The sequence below is a fragment of the Aulonocara stuartgranti genome, assembly GCF_965226115.1.
Source record: "Aulonocara stuartgranti genome assembly, chromosome: 17".
NCBI classification, from domain to species: Eukaryota; Metazoa; Chordata; class Actinopteri; order Cichliformes; family Cichlidae; genus Aulonocara; species Aulonocara stuartgranti.
Window position 1 is genome coordinate 798,232 of NC_138953.1, and position 16,910 is coordinate 815,141.

The 16,910-nt window shown below is 45.1% G+C and overlaps 1 protein-coding gene across 1 annotated transcript; it reads left to right on the forward strand.

Moving 5' to 3' along the window:
- Positions 1 to 1,886: 1,886 nt before the first annotated feature.
- Positions 1,887 to 11,550, forward strand: adm2a (adrenomedullin 2a). Its single transcript, XM_082511594.1, has 3 exons — positions 1,887 to 2,403; positions 2,642 to 2,900; positions 8,403 to 11,550. Exons 2-3 carry the CDS (start codon positions 2,809 to 2,811, stop codon positions 8,812 to 8,814), a joined length of 504 nt encoding a protein of 167 aa, XP_082367720.1. The 5' UTR covers positions 1,887 to 2,403; positions 2,642 to 2,808; the 3' UTR covers positions 8,815 to 11,550.
- Positions 11,551 to 16,910: the final 5,360 nt, after the last annotated feature.

Genomic DNA, 16,910 nt, shown 5'->3' on the forward strand with positions numbered 1-16,910 from the left:
AGGCTGTGGAAGAGAGCCAGGGAATAATAATACCTGATGAATAAACACAGAGAGTGAGAAAACTGGATGAAGAAGAAGCACTCCCCAGCAGTCTAGGCAAACTGTGATGTAACTAAGGGAGGATTCAGGGTCACCTGGTCCAGCCCTAACTATATGCTTTAGCAAAAAGGAAAGTTTGAAGCCTAATCTTGAAAGTAGAGATAGTGTCTGTCTCCTGAATCCAAACTGGAAGCTGGTTCCACAGAAGAGGGGCCTGAAAACTGAAGGCTCTGCCTCCCATTCTACTTTTAAATACTCTAGGAATAACAAGTAGGCCTGCAGAGCGAGAGTGAAGTGCTCTAATAGGGTGATATGGTACTACAAGGTCATTAAGATAAGATGGGGCCTGATTATTTAAGACCTTGGGGGAGTTTTTCCTTCCTACTGTTGCCAAACTGCTTGCTCATAGGGGGTCATATGATTGTCGAGTTTTCTCTGTATGTGTTGTTTTAGGGTCTACTTTACAATATAAAGCGCCCTGAGGTGAATGTTGGGTTCTATATAATTAAAATTGAACTGACTTGAGCAGAGAGGCAATGAGGAGAGGTCAGTATGGGAGACACTGGCTCCTTTAATCCTCTAATCTGGGCAGCTGAGCTGTGTGCTCCTTGTTCCTGCATATGTTTGATCAGGTTCCCGTCTTCTCCCTAAGTGCACATCCCTGTTTGTTAGTTTAACGCGTGTTTCTAAGTTGGCAGTAGATGTGTGTGCCTGTGTGCTTGGCCTCCTCTGTGTGTCAGCCCCCTGATGGACCTGTCCAGGGTGTAGCTTGGATAGGCCGCAGCCCCTCGGTGACACATAACTGGATAAAGTAAGCGGTTAGAAAATAGATGGAAACTCGTGGCTTATGATTACAGTGCAGGAGAGTCATAGAGTCAGCTGGAGTCATCTGATTTTCCTGTGTGATCTTTGACACTGAAAGCCTTGTGGCACAACGTGCTGTTGTTCTCTTGACATTTCGAGTCTTTTCAAGATTTATCTACTTACTATGAAACTGGACATGACATATTTAAAGCTTCTCTTTTTAAAACCCCAAGAAATGAAAACCAACTTTATTCTCATGACTGAAAAAGCATTAAAAATAAGAACAGACAGTAGAAACAAAAGCAATGACGGCGTGCTAACCACAAGTACAGGGATGATTCGGGCAGGAGTCTTTAGCACACATTTTTCAGGATTTGTTTCGCAGTATTTCACGTTTTCCACAAACATGTCATGATGTCCAGCTTGTGTCTTCAGAATGAAACATTTTGCATCCAGAGAGAAGATTCTACACGCTGAGCTGGAAGCATTTGCAAAAAGCAGCTATGCGCACTCTTTCTGTCCAAGTGCTTATTGTGTTCTTCTGTGTCCGTGTTTATTTAGATGCAGAGGTTATGAGCCTGAGAGGATTCTGACATCAGCAAAAGGGCGAAACAACAAACATTACATCTCCGAATTCCTCGCGGAGTCTCTGCTTTTTCTGCCCTGTCTCTGTCTTTACGTGGATGCTCTCATCGCGCCTTCTTGGAAACGAAAGTTGCGCCACTGCCTCTGAGGCAGCATCAGGTGTATGAATTAGCATCAGGCCGACAAAGAATAGTAGGAGGGGACTTGGACACGCACAGCAGTCCTGCCTCATGAGGTGGAATAATCTCCACAGGATTCATCTGAGTCATTCTGCAGAGTTGTAGGATGCATGTTCAGACTTGTGACATAGAACTGGAAGAGATTACAAAATACAACCGAAAATTACAGCATCTGCCCAATAACCCAAATAAAACCACGCGTGCTTCCTACCAGGAACAGACACCAGCAGCAATAAAGTGTGTGAAGGAAATATTCACGTGTGGAAAACGTGTTAGTGCCGCTTCGATAGATTATGATAGATGGAGTTGTGGGTGATGTGTTAGTGCTGGTTACTTGTTAGCTCACAGCTGTGCGTTAAGTTCACGGTGACACTTTTATCTTTGAAGTACTGATAGCAGATGTTTAACATAAAGGTGTCTGGTGTTCAGCTTCTAGGACCTTTAAAGCTGAGGGCTCTGTTCTTCGTCACATCCAGCAGCATCTTTTATACAAGGACATGAGAACTGGGGCTCAAATACAAGCGAGCGCTTCTTGTGATTTTCGTTGATAAAGGATTAGCAGTGGGATGGGTTTGTGCACCATATCAACGCTGGATTTCCCGGGTTTAGCATATTATACCCTCCCAGCACCTTTCTGAAAATTGCCCACCAGGAATAGAGGCAGTGAACTCCGCCTTCTCAGTATTTAAACCCACAATATCACCCGGAGCTCAGAGAACCGGAGAACTTGATCTTGACCAACACGTTTGGATTCGTGGGAACTAAATCCTCCCTCTGAGCTCTAATTGCCTAAAAGGTGAGACTAGTCTTTGCTTCTTTTAAGTAAAATAAAAACAAATATAAAACAGCAGGCAGGACTTCACGGTGACTTTATGGATTTTGCCGTTTTGGGACATTTTTTCAGCATAATGTAAAGTTCTTGGTGCATCAGTTTGACTGGTGCTATGAGTAGACGTTCACACTGTCGTGCTTTTTAAAATATATGTTGGTTTTATTAGCAGCAGATTGACCCATTATTTACTTTCCCCCTAAAGGTTCCATCTGCAGTCTCCAATCCGCCCATCTTGGACACATTATCACACTTTTTATTTATTTATTTATTTATTTTTCCCTCCCACTCCTGGGATTTAACCTTCACCCAGTCCGTCACTTCGCCCCCTCCTACCCAGAAAGAGGGTGTAAAGTTGGAGTCGGCCCGGAGATGCGGTTCTTTTTCCCGCTGACTGTGTATTGCATCAGCCTGCTTTCCCTCCAGCAGGCTTTGCCGGCTGAGGAGAGACCGGGCACGAACAGGTAGGACACACCGCTGCGCTGCTGTTGTATTAGTGCTACTTTAGTGCCTACAGAGCAACTCTGCTGTCTGAGAGGAGCGAAGAAGGCAGCTGGAGCCGCTGAAATCTTGCTGTTCATAGCTGCACTGCATCGGGCAGAAACATCAGCGTCGTCACTTTCCCGTCGTCGTTTAGTTCAAACACTTCTCACTGTTTTTATTCGCGTCATATTCTCGCTGGGAACGTTTTTCTAACAGAGATAAATAACGTGCTCTAAAGTTCACAATAAAGACACGCTGATATTTACTCTTCTGTGAGTCTGACGCACACTGCGAAACTTGAATCACGAGGGTTGGTGTGTGTAAACGCGTGTCAGCCTGACAGTAGATAGTGGACACTTGAAGGCTGTGGCTTTATCTTTGCTGCTCCACATCCACACGGAGTGTATCTCGGTCAAAGCCCACAGAAATCCACAGAGCTGCGTGAGTTCAGTGTTTTTAGAAGGCGAAATGATCTTTGCAGTTATGAAGGAGATGATGAGAAATTACACCTGAGCTGTAGGTGACCTTTGACCTACATTTAACCCTGCCACTGAAACATGACTAAAGTGAGTTAACTGCGCCTCAGCTTGTTTTCTATAAACAATTCAGATGTTTCTAAAGCCCCAAACGTCGCCTTAGTCCCAGCTCTCGGTGTCACATGATGAACCACTGACATATGGGCTTTTGTTTGCTTTGGTCTCCCTGACATCAAGCAGGGAAAATGTCATTTCCAAAGGTGGGAAAACCAGTTTGTCATTCTGAATAGCCCAGTCGTAGACACCATCACGGGTCATTGTAAAGGATATTGTGAGGGGATGAATGGCACCTGTACTTTTCCACTCTTTTGGTGTCAGAGCAGGATCTCATTAGACACGAGGCAGCAAACAGACGTCCACCCGGTCAGAGGCAGGGAGCTCGTCACAGTGGCAGTAAGTGTGCCGGGTTGCATAGTTGAGGATGAGGCACAGTGAAGGGCGACCTCTTCTGGTTGGGTGTGGAGCCGTAACTCTGTGCCAGCGCTGATTCTGCAGTTTTAAAGCGAGCGCCGTGGAAGAAGCTGCTGTTTCCCATGATGTGAAAACGCACTTGAATCTAACCCAGTGTAAGAGGATCCGAGGGTGGAACTTTCCTCCAGGTGGGAAAGCGCTCCTGTGGCCGTCTCTGTCATCTGGACAAACGGCTGCTGCTGAAACCCAGAGAAGGGGGGGGCAGCTCTGTTTGCACCTGGCCGGCTCCCCCATCAGTCCTCTGCTCCATTACAAATGTTCAAGGCTGCAGTTCCAGCTCCGTGTAGTTAATTAAACATTGTTTTATTGCCTTAAAAAAGCTGATAACAAAACAAGAACAGTCACATTTCCTCATGACTTCTGTCTTTTAGACTATCTCAGATAAATGGACTCCCGAGTGTCTGCAGCTGAGCACTGCAGGTACTGTGGAGGAGGTCTGAGCTGTTGTTGACCACTTACAGAGACGTGCAGGTGAAAGGAAAGAGTCTGGGCTCTATCGTGCTGTAGACCTCGACTGCGACACCCTCCTAACGCATCCTGTTCGGTTCCTGTCACCAGCTGACAGCATGATAACAGCAGACACCACCACTTCACATGTTTTTGTCTGTTGGACTCTTGAGCTCAGATGTCTGTCATTCCTTCCACGTCCTGTGTTTGTGTCCATATTGTCTCCCTGTGTCCTGATATGGACACAGAGAGATGTAACAATGCCAAGCAGGCGCTTTCCAAACGAGGAGAAATTGTTTGTTAAGCATAAGACGGCAACACATACCCCTCATTATCATTTTACATAACATCTTTTTTGTAGCTGAAAATAGTCTGCAGCCAGACAAGTTAAACATGGCTTTAGGAGTGAAGCGGCTTTAGGTCCAGATTCTGGAAGTGGGAAGCAGCTCATTGCTTGCAGACTGAAGACTCTGAAGCTGGTTTGCGGTCAGGCTTTTGTTCGATGGCCCCGGCTTTGTCTGGATCAGCCTGTGTGCATAAGTTGGGCTGCAAGTTTGTCTGAACATTTCAGGGCCGAATTGTCGCGTTTTCACCGAGCACCAACATGACTATCAGAGAAAAACACCTCACAGAGCATGGCCGGAGCCTTTCTGCTGTTTCTTGGTTTGGGGTCCAGACATTTGATGTTTCGATTCTGAGCATCTCTTTAAACCACCTTTATTCCTCTGGGATGATTTCAAATTTAGCGCCTCAACCCAGGCTTCTTCTTATGCGTCTACTTTGATTTGCAGCCTGTTGTAAACACTGAACTTGCTCAGGGCTGGTGTGGAGTATGTGTAGAGTACAAGCACATCAAGGTAAATCTGCACAAGCACAGGCTGAAGTTGAGAAGGCTGCCGGCAGGAATTCCGCTGTGGATTAATGTCTAAGACCTAAATTCCAACGTTCGCATCCTTAAAGAGCAGGTTTCTGCTCACACAGAGAGCCGCTGCACATGAATGCACTGTACGTCATGTAAGAGTAGAAGACATGCATGTAAGAGGATCAGTGTGTGGTTTAAGTTCCTCAAAAGGCATTTGGAAAATAAAAGCAGCTTCTGAGGGGAAGAGAAACCACCCTTTTGTCTTGTCTACATCCATCAGAATTATGTGGTTTGTGAACTATAACTTGGCATCTGTCAGTTCATGTAATTCACCAGCTGGAGTTTATTCAGAGGCCAAAAAGGCTTGAACAATAGAAATTACAGCCCAGGGTTAGAAAGCTGGAAGTGCCCAGCTCGTTTCATTGAGACAGAGATTTCTGTCAGCTTTCGCTCCTCATCCTCGGATGGCTGATTCCCTTTGAAACATCTGTAAACGTGTACGTTTGAAACGTAGTGGGTTTAAATCTGAAGTGTTGGGATTACTGCGGGCCAATCTTAGGAAGGCTCAGGGTTGGGTTTATGTTTCGTTTCCCCTCCATGAGACCTGTGGCTGGAATTTAAGATTAGACTATGACTTGCAGGGAGGCCAAATCTGCTCAGAGACTTCAGCCCAGATTTGACTTCCTAAAACAACTAATACAGCTCGTCGTCATTAATAGAGAAGAAAAGGAAACACGGCTGATCTACAGGTACTGGCTTCACCTTTAATCTAACTGTTAGGTCCTATGAAATCATCAGCCAAATGTGTCTGAAAGCCATAAACTTGGGATATTGCAACACATCAGAAACCAGAAGCCCGGACGTCTTTGATTTCCTGCCAAACACAAAGGTCTCCTTCACTGTATGACTGGTTAGACTGCAGGGAGGTCAGGCATTGTTCCAGCTGCAGGTGATGTTGGCCCAACCAAAATGCAGCGCTTGTTCCCCGGCACATATTTATTTTTCAAGACCATTAACTAAGTGCACCAGGTGCTCCGATGGTTTGCTCGGGAATCGGAGGCACTGCTGTCATTGATCACAAGGCTTTTCCTACACTGCGGTGCGTTGCTCCATAATCCCCTTTACCTCATTAATGCGCACAATAAACAGAGCTGGATTACTGACCAGGAAAAGCAAGGGGGGGTTGCCATGGGGTACCAGATGCTTTTCTTAGATGTGAGGCAGTTATTATTGCCTACATCACTGCAGCACCTTAACGTTGCACATGGCAGCTGCATGAGTGTATTTTTCAGCCCCAGTCAGAAAAGATTGATGTTCTTATGCTAAACTTTTGACCTCCTGGATCCAGGATACAAACAGAAAGAGTCATGAGCACCACAGATTACAGCTGCTATAGACTCGCATCAGTCACATCCATTATCACTGCTGTGAAAACCAGCCTGAAACAATGAAAATGCTGTGGGTTACAGTAAGTATCCGTATGGAAATATACAAACTATACATCCTGTCATTGGGTTGTGTAAATGCGTTTATGAGATCTGTTGTGGGGCCACCGCTGCAGCTATGCAAATAAGCTTTAAGCGTTCACCGTGCAGACCATGTGGGTGTAACTTGATGATGTGGCACTGTGGCAGACTGCGGCCTGTCCTGGAAATAGTGCTTTCCTCCGTCTGCGGCCTACCATTATGCAACTATTTATTCAGCCATCGCCACTGTTGGATAGCAGGTCCTCTAAAGGCGACCGGCTCTGCCAACAGTGAGCCAGCAGCTGCACTTAGCGTCTCTGGGAGGAGTCTCAAACCAACCACAGGCTGTGAAGTCTTGGAGAACTCAGCAGGGAGTGTTCATGAGAAGATAACACGAGTTAGCGTTTCACATGTGGAAGACACGTTTTATAATTAAAATGGTGAAACATTTTTCCATCTTTGCTTCGAAAGGCGAACACGAAAGATGGATTCATTCTAATCCTAAATGTAAACCTCTGGCAAAGATTCCACCTTTTTTAGTTCATCCAGGCACAACATGATGTTAAGCCCAGTGTCACAGCAAAATATTTATCCTGGCAACTTTGGGAAATGAAAATTGTGGCTTTAACAGATGTAGCTGACACTGTGACGCCAGATATTCTTCACCAAACAGCGATCTTATCCCAAACCTTACTGGTGCCAAAGCAAAACCAAGCAGTGAGAAACACCAGTATTTCACAACAGGCTGTAAAACCAAAGAGAAATCACTTTGATAGTCACACAGAGGGGCAGTCCAGCAGGTAACGGGTACAGAAATACGAAGGCACCTACATCCTTTATTTGTACAAGCACCGCGTCGTGTGTGGACCAACATAGCTATTCCACAGTCTGAAATGTGACCGAGCAGTCATTGTTTCTTTTTACTTCTCTCGGGATTTTGAGTCACACCGTGCTACGCAAACATGGCGCTAACAGGTCAGCGAAGGAGCCACTGTTTTTGTCAAACAAAGAACAGATGGCGAGTCGGCCACTGCTGTTTGCTGAAAATGTCTGAGCCAGTGGTCCGCCACACTGCACACCTTAACACATCATTTAGTGTCATGTGTATTCTCACGAGCCTGTTTGTACAGATGGACCAATCACACAAGAGGTGCTGTCCATCTTGCCAATAGTTTCTGAGAAAGTGTGTGATTTTTTACATTTTACATGTTGGATGGGGTGATCCTTTACAACTTTCATGTTTGTAGCTTAACTTGGCCTGTGAAGGATATAGATGCTGAAGGATGCTCTGTGCGGTGTTCAGAAGCTAGCATAAAATGTTTATTTACCAAATTGCACCTATAATTAGATGTCCGCAGAATTAGCATTGCCCTCGATCGTGCTAACAGTCGTGGCAGTGATTGGCACAGTTGATATTTTTGGAATTTTCTGGACAAACAAACTCCTGACGGCTTAGCTAGTTCTAGTTAGCACAAAATAGCATGCTAGCTGCAAAACTGTCTCGTGAACTCGTCACAATTCTACCTGCTGAGAATATAACACATTAACTTCTAGCTTACACTTTTAGTTATGTGTAGCTGCTAGTATTGCTCTATGTTCTCATGCTATCTTGAGTTGTTTCACGTTTCTGGTGCACTTTCAGTATGAATCCCTCTCACTCCTGTAGAACAGCTTTTCACCCGACATCTCTTTTCTCCTCAGGTTGGATGTTCTCAACAAACTCATTGGCCAGAAAGAGGATAACGCTCCCGCTGCAGAAAGCCAGACTATCAGCACGGTCCCATCTTCACCCTTGAGCCGATCCCCAAACCGGCTGCCTGGATTCATGAAGCAGCGACTGGCATCAGGAGCAAGGACAGCCTCCCCGGCCTTGGCGTGGGTGCGGTCCACCGAGGCTTTGCAGGTTGAGCGACGGGCACCGAGAGCTCGTCGCCATGCCCACTCACGAGGGGGTCACCACAACCATCACCATGCCAAACTGATGCGGGTGGGTTGCGTCCTGGGGACCTGTCAAGTGCAGAACCTCAGCCATAGGCTCTATCAGCTTATTGGCCAAACTGGCAGAGAAGACTCTTCTCCCATTAATCCCAGGAGCCCCCACAGCTTTGGATGACTTCGATAAAACCTCCAAATAGCCACAGCAAGTCTATCTATTGCTCCATTTATTTATTGTTTCTTAATGTATTATTGATAGTTATTGCATTAGAGTTTGATGTAGTACACAACTTTTATTATACCCGCCTTAGATGACTGTTGCTTCTAATTTTTGTGCACAATATATGGATTTAAAACTTTAAATCAGGACTGATTGAATCTTCTTTCAAGCCCCTGAACTGATTTCTCCCACCATCATGAGGAAGTTTGGCTTTGAGGGTTAGTGATGTCTTTCTGAATCTCCCTCTGGAACGTTCAAAAGAAGCCAAGAGATCTCAGGCTGATGTTTAAATCCTGTTAATATAAGAATGAAGGCTTGTCTTCAACACCATCCAGCGGCCTGGTCCTATCTGCCCACTGACCTCCGCAGGAGTGGTTATCCTGCCGCTCACTGATCAAACACTTAAGCCATTAATGTGGATTTGAAGCTGCAGCGTGAGCTGGATTCCTGTCAGAACCAATGTATTCCTAGAGAACTCGTCGGCGACTCAGTGAACCCTTTTACCTCTTTTCTGTGGCCCCCTTTGTCTTAATTTTGGACTCACATGCAATTTCAGATTGAACACTGACACCCCTGGAGCAGGTCGCAAGTTTCCAGTTGCCTCAGAACTGCGAACTCATCATTCAGCAAGACTTTACCACAGAGAGAGGAGAGGGTCAGCTTCTGTTGCTTTGGATGGAATGCAAACAAACGGACTCCCCTAAGTATCGCTTTCAATTTTGAGCTGCACTGGCTGGTTGGCTATCACAGCACAGTGAACGTTGGAGTCATGGATCAGTCCTCTGTCACGCCGCTGCTGCCATTCTCCCTGCAGGGAGAATGGCAGGACTTTGGACTGACAGCCGTTTAATAAACCTAAAGGTTCAGTCACAATGTGAGGGGTGGGAGGGGGCTGGGGGGCTTTCCAAGTCTCCCGCTGTCTGCGGCGCTAAAGTGAAATACGCAAACGTGCAGATATTAAAGGCTTGGCAAATGGTAAAAATGAGCCCATGTTCCCATAGTTACAGTGTTGTCGAGTAGTTGTAACGGAGCGATGTGGACTCTTGGTCTGGACGAAGATGTTCCTGTTGATGTTTCTCAGTAGCTCGATAGTCGCTTTCAGTTCTAGATCGATCTCATGAAACCAAAAACACATTTGACCTTCTTTACGTGCCTTTGGACGTCTTATGGACCAACTGAAGGACTTTTGTGAAAACTGCTGAGTGTGCACATGAGTGCATTTCTTCCTAAATGTTTTCCTCTGTGTTTCATTAAAGTGGAGGCTGTACAAGCCTGCAATCTGCTCATGAGCCAAGTCTTCGATGCCAACTGTGTGAAGTCTTTTTTAGGAAGACTGAATAAGAAAAGTTCAGCTGCATGTTACAGTTGGTAAAACACCCTTAATGTTGATGTGTAATGGGCTAAATGGGTTTAAATTAGTCCTGAGATGATGGCCAAAGGCTTTACGACTACATTGCTGTTTTGTAATGAGGGACCAGAGCAACCAAAATGTTAGGTGTAGCAGTGCCCAGTTTCAAATATGTACACGAAATAGCAAAAACCCAAGTCCTAACATTTCCTCTCACTCTATTTATATTCACGTCCGAAGTGGTGGGCAGACGATGGACTGAAAATAACCGAAGTTTCCTCATCAAGAGTCCTAGAATTGGGTTAAACCTTACAAAAACTGTAAAACATATATTTAATTTCTCTATTCCAAGTCTTTACTATATGTTTGGCTACTCTTTATGTCTTTTTAAAGGATACAGGCCACTGAGCGATATCTGGTTATTACTGACGTTAGTTTAAAATCACCAAATACCTGATAGTACTTGACAAATCGACTTTACAGTGTGCGCTTCTTTTATAGCCTGATGTCTTTCTCCTTTTTACATGTTTGCATTTAGTCTCTTTTTTTGCTAATCCTGCCTGTAATTGTGGGGGCTGTGAGGTCACAGGTCACAATAATCAGAGGTCTTAACCTGTTCAAAGGCTTGTTGAGGTGCAACTCTCTGCTGTAATGGAGCTAATCAGTGTCTCGTGACCGATCATTAAAAGGCTTTTCAAACGCTAAAACAACCTGGTTGATTTCTGTACTTTCCAGAATGTCTCTCTCTCTCTCTCTCTCACACACACACACACACACACACACACACACACACACACACACACACACACACACACACACACGATACATGTGTGTGTGTGTCCACGACCGCCGATACGTCCGCACAGAGCAAGCATCCAGAGCCAATCAGGCAGGTTAACAGTGTTTCTGTTACAAACAGGCACATCTGGTTTGTTTGCTTGTTTTCCATCTGAGAGACACCCGATCTTCTTTAGATCACAGGAAGCACTTTAAAGCATGTCTGTCCAACGTTTGTCACAACTTGAATTTTGCTCCCTGTAACAGACTTATGAAAAGCCCTGATGTACTTGTGTAAATGTGGCTGTCTGCGAATGTGTTTGAAGATGTCAGTGCCTTCCACGTGGCTTCACCGTGAGCATCACGGGCACCTGTGAATATTTAGATAATCAACCAAAGTATTTAAAAAAGTCATGTATTTAAGTTATCTTTGTATGTTTATGTCTGTGTATCACCAAAGTTGTTCCACTGCTGCTTAAACATGGTAGGAAAAGAAGTCTGAACTGTAGTAAAGTCTTATTGTTACTGTTTTTATTGACTTTTGAAATAAAAGGTGTTCTGTGGAGTGAGTTACAGTATGATCTCTGTGTGTGTGCACTTCTCAAACATGTGAAGACATACGTGATGGTCACGTCAGGCTGTGAAAGTGCCTCTCCAAAATCCCAATTAGGTTAACGAAGTCCACAGCACATGATCTGATAGCAGCCTGAAGTCGTATGACTGCACAGAGTTAATGAGTCACAAACGGCGGAGGCTGGTCAACAGAACACCAGCTATTGGTTCATTCGGTGCCCAGCTGAGTGGAGGACAGAAAACAGGCAATGAAAGCCTCAGAGCAGCACTTTGACACAAAGATTGGAGGCAGCATGCACAAGCATCTCTGGTTTGCTCTCGGAGACAGCGTCCTGAGTTTAGCAATAATTCTTAAATGGAAAAAACGAGAGCGGCCCAGAGACTTGATGTGAGCATTAAAAGTCAAAGATCGGTCAAAAACCACCCAGAATTGGACACAACTGTCGTGCTTTGACTTCTGGCAGGTAATCCTACCTCAGAGAATGCTGCCACTGATTCTAGTCCCCTGTAATGGATGGATGATGGATGAAAGGAAGTAACCCTGATCATGTTTGAGGAAAAAGTAGAAAAAGTCTCTTTATTGTTATCAGTCTACAGAGGAGACTGTAGAAACCATGTTATCATGTTATGGTTATGTAGCATCAGATCAGATCTGGGGTTCATCCTGCTGGGAGGCTTCAGCAGCCCAGCACACTTCAGCTGGATAAAGGAAAGTGAATGGGTGGGTGGGTGGGTGGCCCTTTATCATGCTGACTGGCTGTAGTTCAGGAGGAGAGGAGGTCATCTACTGTTTGGAAGGCTGGTGGTTCAATTCCTGGCTACTCCAGCCTGCATACTTGGGTAAGATAGTAACCCTGAGTTGCTCTCTGACAGACTCATGAATGGTGCATGTTGTATAAAGATGTTTGAGTGCTCTGGCAGAGTAGAAAACCAGTCCATTTGTATGTGTTGTGAGCTCTTCATCTTAATGGTAATGTGCTAACGCTCAAGTTTCCCAAACTGAGGGGACAGCGGGGTCAACACTGGTGCATTTATAAGGCCGTTCAAATTAGAAATACATATTTCTTCTTCCACCATCTGACCCGGGCCTTTCTACGTGGAGGTGTGTCCTCCTGCATGCGCTCTTTCTGGGTACCGCAGCTTCCTTACAGTCCACAGACCTGCAGTCAGTGTGTAAATTGGCCATAGGTGTGAATGGTTGTCTCTGGCTACGTCCACACTGATACGCTTTCGTTTGAAAACACATCGTTTTCTCTGCGTCTTGGCCTCCCGTCCACACTGAGACGCAGCGTTTTTGCTCAAGGAAATCGCAGCGTTTTCAAAACGCTCTCCAAGCGGATACATTTGAAGACGCCGTTTTCGCGTCGCAGTGTGGATAGCGAACCCGGAGCCTTTCTAAAACGATGACGAACGTTAGTCATGTGATGCAGTCATGTGACCAATTAAACACAGATAGCAGAGGGCATTATACAGCAGCTGTTTTGTTTGACAGCCCTGTTAAAGATTAATATCAGTCTGTACATGCTCCAGAGAGCTTTTCTTCAAATGCTTTTGCAACGTTGTACCTTTGTGTTACTCGCAGCAACAACTCCAGCTCATTGTTAGTTTCTACGTTTCCATTTAAAGAACTCGCTGCTTTTCCTCGACATTCTGCCGCCACGTTTCAAAAGCCGGAAAGTAAATAAGCGGCAGACAGAAATGAGGCAGGCTGAATCTTCTTGCGCTTCACGCATGCGCAGGACTAGATGAAGCGTTTTCAGCCGCTTCAATGTGGACGTACAACTCAGTGAAAACGACTGAAAGCGCTGGTGTGGACGCGGCCTCTGTGTTGGCCCTGTAGAGTGCCTAACCTCTGGCCTTCCTGCGAGCCTGACTTTGATTGGCTGAAGAAAATGGATGGATGGATACTTCTTCTCCATGTTTATATTTCCTTCTGTTATCACTTTGCTTCAAAGTTTTATCACCATGTAAAAATCAAATAGCACAGAAGTGCACCAGCGTGAGTTATGTCACATCATTGCCTGCAGCTGATGTGTCAGCCAGCAGAAACTGTGTCACACACCAGAGACTACTCTCCCACCTTATCTACCATAAATTTGATCGGTTGACTTTCACAGAAAACTTGTGTCATTATTTTAGGAACAGCATAAGACTTTACATGATCTGTGTAGTAAAAGTAAAGCACGTTGAATCCACACTGTAAAGAACCCGCAGTGTTGTTCAGGTCAAGTGACTGGAGATAGTTGACTTATTGCAGTGATTTTAAATAAGTGGAAACTCCGGATCTGGTTCGTGTTACTTAATGGAAAAAGGCAAGACAATATTTTACACTTGGCAGAACGCAGGTGCCGTCACATTTTCCATCAGTGGAACGCAGCCCCACAGTCACAGAATATGAACACTGTGGGACTAGCAGCACAGAGTGAGAAGACACAGCAAATAATGGAAACATTTTAATTGAAGTGGAGATTATTTTATCTGCTTTTATCTGATCTGACAAAAGTCATCACAGTGCCCAAGAATCTTGTTTTGTCTGACCAACAACCCACCATGACTACAATGTAACCATGTAAAATGTTCATGTTTAAGTAAACTGAATATTATTATTATTGTTACATCAAACTTGTCACATAATCAGATTTTCTGTTGTGTCCAGACACTGAGGTGACTTAGGAACGTCCTTGTCTTTGAAAAGCCTGTTTGCACGCCGATCAGAAAGGCTGGTCATACTGATCATACTGTAAATGAGTAATGAATCTGTCTCAGATCACTGGACATAATTAATATTTAATGGATTGCCTACATGAAATTACAGCGAGCCATTTTCAGCATTCATCACTCATGTGGCACATTGTGTGCACTATTGTCAGGTTACACCATGTAAACTAATTTACAGGGGGAAAAGCCTTGTCTGAATGTTTTAGAAAAATGAACACAAAAAACAAACTAATGACTACATACAGATTCCACAGAGTTCCCTTCAGGATCAGCACAAGCCGGCTCTAAAGAAGTCACAGTGCCCATTCACAGTAGGACCGCTCATGGATCTCAAACTGGCAGCAGAGCACTCAAACCAGTCTCATCAACACTGAAGAGCTGAGCCCTGGAAACAGAAAGTGGCGTCTCAGTTTGGCCATAAATGAAGAGAAACTGGACAGAGGAGGACAGGAAAACAGTGCCATGGACAGACAAACACCAGTTTGAGGTTTTCGAGTCACGAGGAACAAATGAAAAGATGGTGTAGCAATCCTAGCAAATATGTTTCCAGATGTTTGGGGTGTTTGGTGGTAAAAGTGGGATTTGGACAGATTCAAAAGGATCTCGACTGATGAAGGCTATCGCTTCATCTTCTCACTGGTGGTCTCTGCTTGTCTGGTGTTCAGCACAGTCACTCCGTCGAGGTGTTGTGGGAATAGTCTGTCAATACTGTATTCAAGAAAAGCCCATCAAGTCATTCTTACTCATTTCAGGTTGTCATGGAAGGATGGATGGAGATGTCTCCAGATTACATTGGCAGATTATGAAAGCAAAGTTTGATGAACATCATTTAAGTAAGTAATGTAATGTTTTACATCCATGGATGGATGGTGATTTTAGAGGAGTGGACAAATATGCTACTACAACATCTGTAGCCATCCATCCATCCATCCATCCATCCATCCATCCATCCATCACATCCATCCATCCATCCATCCATCCATCACATCCATCCATCCATCCATCCATCCATCCATCCATCACATCCATCCATCCATCCATCCATCCATCCATCCATCCATCCATCACATCCATCCATCCATCCATCCATCCATCCATCACATCCATCCATCCATCCATCCATCCATCCATCCATCCATCCATCCATCACATCCATCCATCCATCCATCACATCCGTCCGTCCGTCCGTCCGTCCGTCCATCCATCCATCACATCCATCCATCCATCCATCCCTCCATCCATCCATCACATCCATCCATCCATCCATCCATCCATCACATCCATCACATCCATCCATCCATCCATCCATCCATCCATCCATCCATCCATCCATCACATCCATCCATCCATCACATCCGTCCGTCCGTCCGTCCGTCCGTCCGTCCGTCCGTCCGTCCATCCATCCATCCATCCATCCATCCATCCATCCGTCCGTCCGTCCGTCCGTCTGTCCGTCCATCACATCCATCCATCCATCCATCCATCCATCCATCCATCCATCCATCCATCCATCACATCCGTCCGTCCGTCCGTCCGTCCGTCCGTCCATCCATCCATCCATCCATCCATCCATCCATCACATCCATCCATCCATCCATCCATCCATCCATCCATCACATCCATCCATCCATCCATCCATCCATCCATCCATCCATCCATCACATCCATCCATCCATCCATCCATCACATCCATCCATCCATCCATCCATCCATTACATCCATCCATCCATCCATCCATCCATCACATCCATCCATCCATCCATCCATCCATCCATCCATCCATCCATCCATCCATCCATATCTGGGGCTAGGTTACAGGAGCAGCAGCCTAACCTGCTCCAGCTTATCCAAGTGAACACAAAGGTGTGAGACCAGCACTTCCACCAAGCTCACATCTCACCTCAGAAAATCAGAATCAGAAAAGGGCTTATTGCCGAATGTTGAGCAGATTTACAACATTAGGAAATTGTAGTGGTACCTAGTGCGAAACATGCTATAAGACAAACACTTAAATAAAATAAAAAAGTGCTGAGCAGATTGATATATACATGAAGGTGATGATCAGTGCAAAACCAGTGCACCTGACCTCAGCACCCCTACAGGAAGACAGACTGGGTGGGCCCCATGGGCTAAGGCTTTGCCACCAGTGCTTCCTCCTGAGACTTGGCACCACTGTGGCATCCAAGCCACACTCTACTACTCTGAGGGCCGGTAAGCTGTGGGTCTGTCTCCTCACTTCTGCTATTGCTTCTTTCAAGTCCTTTCACTCTATATGCAATAGTGTATTTTAACCCTGGAGTCCAGTATATTTGCTGGATTCATGCTGTTGTGATAAACATGTCACAGTCAACATTCGGGATTACATAAGATGAATATTCATACTCAAGAGTTCCTAATACTACTCTGACAGCCTTGCTTAAGAAAACAGCTAAACAATAGTAGTGTCCATTACATGTCTTAAGGTTTGAATTTTGGCTCTGTTCCTACATTTAGGCACGTTTGTCTAGGATCACTTTATTTATATCCATATACCAGTTTTCCCTGTCTCATGCAAGATCAGCCTCTCCTCGTCTGGGTTTTTGCTTTCTTTCATACTGATCTGTGTGTGTGTGTGCGTGTGTGTGTGTGTGTGTGTGCG

Bases quoted from the DNA above. Each gene is read 5' to 3' on its own strand.
- adm2a (XM_082511594.1), top strand. From the start codon at position 2,809: ATGCGGTTCTTTTTCCCGCTGACTGTGTATTGCATCAGCCTGCTTTCC. The intron at 2,901-8,402 runs GTAGGACACACC...TTTTCTCCTCAG, and splicing joins GAGAGACCGGGCACGAACAG to GTTGGATGTTCTCAACAAAC.